The 6,621-nt window shown below is 27.0% G+C and overlaps 1 protein-coding gene across 1 annotated transcript; it reads left to right on the top strand.

The window, feature by feature from the left end:
• The first annotated feature begins 5,434 nt into the window (after nt 1-5,434).
• Nucleotides 5,435-6,382, top strand: LOC131598001 (glutathione S-transferase T3-like). Its single transcript, XM_058870654.1, has one exon. It carries the CDS (start codon nt 5,435-5,437, stop codon nt 6,380-6,382), a length of 948 nt encoding a protein of 315 aa, XP_058726637.1.
• Nucleotides 6,383-6,621: the final 239 nt, after the last annotated feature.

Genomic DNA, 6,621 nt, shown 5'->3' with positions numbered 1-6,621 from the left:
AGAAAACTCTCTTTGCTATTTCTTCTTCTTCTTTGAAACAAAACCTAAAATAACAATGAATAACCATCACCACCTCTGTCACATACTTCATCTTTCTTCTACAAATATTTGTTTATTATCTATGTTTTTAATAACTAACTCAGTTTTTTGTTTCATTTTTTCAGTTGCTATTCATCACTCTTCATCAAAGTTTCTCTTCTCATGCATCTTTTGGATTTGAAATCGAAACCATCGGATCTGAAATCTATAGAGATGGATTCAAAGGTGAAGCTACTTTTCATAAATGTTTTGGTTTTGAATATGACATCCTTTTGACTACAGATTCTGCTTTCCAAAAAGTTTGTGTTCCGTTCAAATTATCTATACATTTTAGATTAAATTTTCTGTATGCAAAAACATAATGGTGATGAAGAAAAGCTTGCAGATCTAGAGCTAAGAAATGAGTATGAATAAAAAGAGACAAAATTGTCAAATATAAAGGATGTGTGAAGACTTTCTCTAAGGAGAGTTTAAAACTAAAGTTGTTTGTCTAAACATATTTAATATCATTTCCCATTTTCAATAATGTTTTGACAGTAGAACTAAATCAATATAGGTTTATTTTCTTTAGTCTTTAATTTTTCATCTTTAAGATTCTTTGTTTTTGGATATATTTGGATGAATTTGATGTGTATATTTCTTTTCTTTCTGAAACTGAAAATTAAAGAGTATAAAAAGATTTACATTAGAGATGAGTAAGTTGATGGATTTGATTCTAATATGTATTTTTTTCAGATCAGAAAATTAAAGAGGAATAAAACACATTGGAAATAATGAAGATCAAGAGACAGATAAATTCCATAAATTGTTTTCATGAAGACATGTTATTGTACTTTTTCTAATACAAAATAACACATGCACTTGCTGTATTATACATGGTGTAAGTACAAGTGTAAAACAATTAGTGTAAAAATAGCACTTCTCATTTGATTTTGGATTTTTGACACAACCTAATTTTAATGGTTACTCTACAATCTTCAAATAAACCATTTATAGAATATGATAGGGGCTGCATAAAAAATAAATTGATTAGTTCTTGGTTTTTGTCTATTTTTTTTCTATGAAGTAAATAAATTATGTTTTTGAATTTTTTTATCTCTTTTGTCTCCTTTTTTTATTAATATTATTTATAATAATGTAAAATAATTTATTTATTTATTATTTTTTTTTTTTTTTTAAACAAACACTCCAAAACTATGGTAAAAGTAAAATGCAACCAAAACAGCACAATACAATACATACGCATTCTATTCTGTCTGTTTATTGTCCCCAATACTGATAATAATAATAATAGTAATACTTGTAAATGCAATTTTTAATTATACAACACAAGTAACAAACCCGATCACATGGAATATAACTAACATCCAGGCTTAAAGGTTACATAACAAACACATGAGGACGGGTCTATTTGTAAAAGAGACCATCATTATTATTTTCAAACACCATTTTAGTATCAAAGTCTTAGTCCTTTTTATCCCATGCTACAATCAAGCAGAGACCAAATTATGCAGTGGCGTCAACAGTATGGTTGCCAACATTCTTCTCCACAAAATTCTTGATATATTCCCCTCTTGCAGGGAGATGGTCGTGTGGGCGATTGTATGGGGTCCAAACTGGTTCACCAACAAAAAATCGCATAGCCTTAATATAATTACTCTCATCCAATGTAAAACGGTGATAAATTCCAGCAGGTAAAATGATCATTCCCCCTTTCTTCACCCATACACATTTCATTTATGATAATTAAAACACTTTATTTTGAATAAAGATACGAGATCAAAACTGATGTGATATTTCATTATTGAAAATGTAAAAGATTGAGATACTATATTATTACTATTAAGAGACCAACATGTTGTCATTTCAATGCCAGATCTAGAAAGACTAAAATACATTGAGACTCACATTTAATTTACTTTTGCAGATATCATGTACTAGCATTCTATGTTTTCCTGTGCATACAGATTGACAACTCATATCAACAAAAATATATTTTCGTGTTTTTTTTCTTTCAAAATTCTACTATAGTTAAATCCTAACCATGTGTTTGCTATAGAAACCTTAAAAAAGAGAAGATATAATTTCTTATAAGAAGAATTTAAAATAAATTTATTTTTCAATATGAATTTAAAATATTTGCTCATTTTAATTCAATGAATTTTTTTTATAAATTTATATTCTTGATTCAATTATAATTCAAATTAACATACATATTTGTTTTATTTTTTAAAATTATTTTTAAGGTAACTTTTTATCAATTTATTTTAAATTTTTATAATATTTTAATATAACTTTTTTTCTACAATATGTTGTCACGTGTAAGCCAGCCTTCTCCTTCCAACTTTGATTTGTTAATTTCTTATTCTTTCTTAATTCTTTTTCTTTATCTCCTCACATTAAATGCTTGGTTACCTACTCCTACTTTTGCATTATTCCAATGTATATTTTATTTTTAGATTTCAAAAGTCTGAAATGTCTAATCAAAATTATACTTTTCTATCTTCATTGTAATATTTATTTATTTGGTTTTTACTCAGCAAATTCCTTTTCTCCATCACACACCATTCTTCATTTTCTTTTCACCTTCTTTCTATACAACATAAACCAGACCCTTCATCAATTTTTTTTCATAAATCAATGAATCATAGGTCATAAATAATTATAGTTTATAATATTATAATATATTAAAATACATATTAGAATCTTATTTAATAATTATAAATGCAAAATCAATTTTGAGTCAAATTATCTAAACAATAGTAAATGTTCATAATATAAAATTATTTTGTAATCGATCTCCATTGTCAACCACTTGATCCCATTATCACTAGCCAAAATAAATCTTATTACTCATCATTGGTGTATAATTTTATTTAAATCTCTTATACTTAACTATTATTCTAATTTATCTTTTAAGATATAGTAATATGTTTATCCACGTGGATAGACTCTGCATCCAGCTCTCTTTTTTTCATACCTACTTTCTTATACAGTTGCTTCACCTGCTGTTTCCACATTGCACATGATTTACAGACCTGCACTTTCTTAGGAACACAACAAATTTCTGCATCATTTTTTTTTACATATCTAACTCATCTAACATCTCTAATAACATATTTAATAACAAAATTATATTTTGTATTGAAAATTTTATTGATCGAAATGTTTTTACGGGTACCAGACATTTTTCTATACATTTAATTATTATTATTTTATGGGTACCAGACATTTTTCTATACATTCAATTATTATTTTTTCATGAGTACCAAACATTTTTATACATTCAATTTATTTATATATATATATATATATATATATATATATATATATATATATATAAAGACATTATTTTTCATTTTTATATTACTCTTTTCAAAAAGTATTGACCATTTATATTTAAATTTTTTTATCAAAAATAAAAGACAATTAATGATAGTTAATTGTGAACCAAATTTTATTTATTTAAGCAAAATATTATGATTTTATTTTAAGATGGGTGAAAAAAGTGAACTTATATGTTCTCTTCTCTACCGCATTTAATTTAAGGGTCATGTTAACATGTGCCCTTATGGCACATGTTAAGGATACTATAATTAGAAAAAGTCAAATATAATTAAATGTAATAAAGTTATATTTAAAGTTTCGATACATTAAATGCACATGTTTCAATAAAAAAATTCTATAAATAGCTTATTAAATTGTGTCTTTGGGGCACATGTTAGCTTTTCCCTTAATTTAATTGATGCTTGATGTTATAAAACCACACGGGAGAGTATTTTAAGCAAAGGAGAATTTGAAAACTTAAAATGAAATAAAATTGAATTACATGGGTACTGTATCGCTATTAAACTCTTGTATGTATCTAAGCTATCAATTAAAAATAAATAAAATTTAAACACTTGAGTATATAGGTACCTGCTGCTACTATATATTATGATATGCACTTGAGTACATAGGTACCTGCTGCTACTATATAGTATATATTATGATATGCTATTGGCTCTATGACTTTGACAACACCATGCCCCTCTATCTTTTTTTGGGTGACAAATAAAACACTATTGTATATTTTATTTATCATATCAAAATAACATATATAAAAATAATTTTAAAATAATTAAAAAGAGAAAATATTAAATGTCATTAATTTAAATAGATTTTATGTTATACTTACAAAGGAGAGAAAAATTTTATCTTCAAATTTATCCACATAATTAAAACAATTCTTCTAATATATTTATTATTTTTGTTAAATAAGTAGATAAAATAATCTAATTTTCTTTGGGATAAAAAAAAATACTCTAAGATGAATTATGATAGTGATGGTAGTTGGATACCAACTTGTATTATAAGTATACATAAAAATTAATTATTAATGTTTGTATAATTGATGCATGTATATATGTATATATATATATATATATATATATATATATATATATATATATATATATATATATATATATATATATATATATATAATGCACACTTCATGGATATTTAAACGTGTTTATAAAAATACATGTCATTTTAGTTAATTTTCTAAGTTTTTTTTATATAATGATTTTATTGATCTAAATGTTTTTACGGGTGCTAGACATTTTTCTATACATTCAATTAATATTTTTTCACGGGTACCAGACATTTTTCTATACATTCAATTATTATTTTTTTATGGGTACCAGACATATTTCTATACATTCAATTATTATTTTTTCATGGGTATCAAACATTTTTTTATACATTCAATTTTTTTTTACGGATACCAGACATTTTTCTATTAAAAAATATACATCAGAAACAAATGCGCATTCCGTACCAGAACGCGTGCGAACGCACGGGTTTCTTACTAGTTTAAAAGAAAAAAAAAAGTGAATTCTTATCTACCAAACTCAAAAAGTTGGGTAAAGTTACATTCAATATAAATATCTTGGAAACAACCAAAAAATATACTATTTAATAATTAATTAAATAAGATAAAACTAAATGATACAATGTGATTGGTGGAAGGTATGCTACGGAACTTTTTGTAAGAGCAGCTCCAGCGCAGGTTCTTAGGGAGAGTTTGCCAGCATGGCAATGCTTTGGGGCCCACTTTTTCCTTTCCTTGAAACTCCACCTGGCCATCAGTGCATAAATAGGTAACGGTTCTTCAAATTTTTTTTTGATTTTAATAATAAAAATAGCCGTTGGTAACGGCTAGTTTCTTTTTTTTTTTTTTTTTTTTTAGTTATTTTTTAGTTATAAATATAGTTTTGTGAAAAAAATTAACCAACACAAATTTTACCAACACTTATATTTTCTCTTCAATTTCAATTTTCTCTCTCACAATTTCATCATTTTAATTCAAATTTTCATTTTTTTTACTTCAAATTACAATTGTTTAGGTCAAATGGATCCTAATCATTTTCATTATCAACAAGCTATGTTCAATTTCATGCAAAATTATCAAAATCCTAATCCTCAAAATTCTCAAATTCCACCGATGCCACCATTTTCTACTCAAGTTCCACCATTTTCTACTCAAGTTCCACCATTTTCTACTCAAGTTCCACCATTTTCTACTCAAGTTGGTACTGAAAATGAAGAAAGGGTTGTTGTTAAAAAAAAATCTCGAGAGCAATTTACAAGGGATGAAGATATACTACTTATCCAATCATGGCTCAATGTTTCAAAGGATCCAATTGTGGGAGTTGATCAAAAGGCTGAGAGTTTTTGGGTAAGAGTCGCTGCCAATTATAACCAGTATCGTGGGGAATCGCGGGAAAAGTTAAAGGGACAATTAAAATGTCGATGGCATCGAATAAATGGCTTGGTTCAAAAATTTGTTGGGTGTTACAAACAAGCTGTTAATGGAAAGAAAAGTGGGACATCGGAGAACGATGTCATGGCCGCTGCAAATGCATTTTTTGCTCAGGATCAAGGTACAACATTCAACCTTGAGTACGCATGGAGATTGTTAAAAGATGAACCTAAATGGATGGGAGAATCGATTGAAAGTTCTTCAAAAATAACAAAGACTTATGCTAGTGAGGCATCATCGGAGAACCCAAATACACCTTCAAGTTATGAGTTTAACTCATCATCACCAATGGAGCGTCCAATGGGACAAAAAGCAGCAAAAAGGAAGGGTAAGGCAAAGGAAATTCTAAATGAAACGCAAGATGCAAGGAATAAAAGAGCAATGTTAATGGAAAGACTAGCGCAAAGTAAGGAGGACGAGATAGAATTAAAGGTAGTGCAACTAATGATGAAAGACACTTCTACTATGAGCGATAGTCAACGAGATATTCATGAAAAATATTGTAATAAGATGAAAAAAAATATGGAATGTAGTTAGTATCTACACCTATGTAACATGGTAATTAGTACCACTTTAATTTATCAACACCTATGTAACATGGTCATTAGTACCACTTTAATTTATCAACACCTATGTAACATGATCATTAGTACCATTTTAATTTATCAACACCTATGTAACATGGTCATTAGTACCACTTTAAATTATAATAAATATTATGTTATTCAAACTAGCCGTTATTCAAACTAGCCGTTATTCAAACTAGCCGTTATTCA

The sequence above is a fragment of the Vicia villosa genome, linkage group LG4 (genome assembly GCF_029867415.1).
Source record: "Vicia villosa cultivar HV-30 ecotype Madison, WI linkage group LG4, Vvil1.0, whole genome shotgun sequence".
NCBI lineage: Eukaryota > Viridiplantae > Streptophyta > Magnoliopsida > Fabales > Fabaceae > Vicia > Vicia villosa.
The sequence above is the reverse complement of the archived record's forward strand: the minus strand, read 5'-3'. Positions and strand labels throughout refer to the sequence as shown.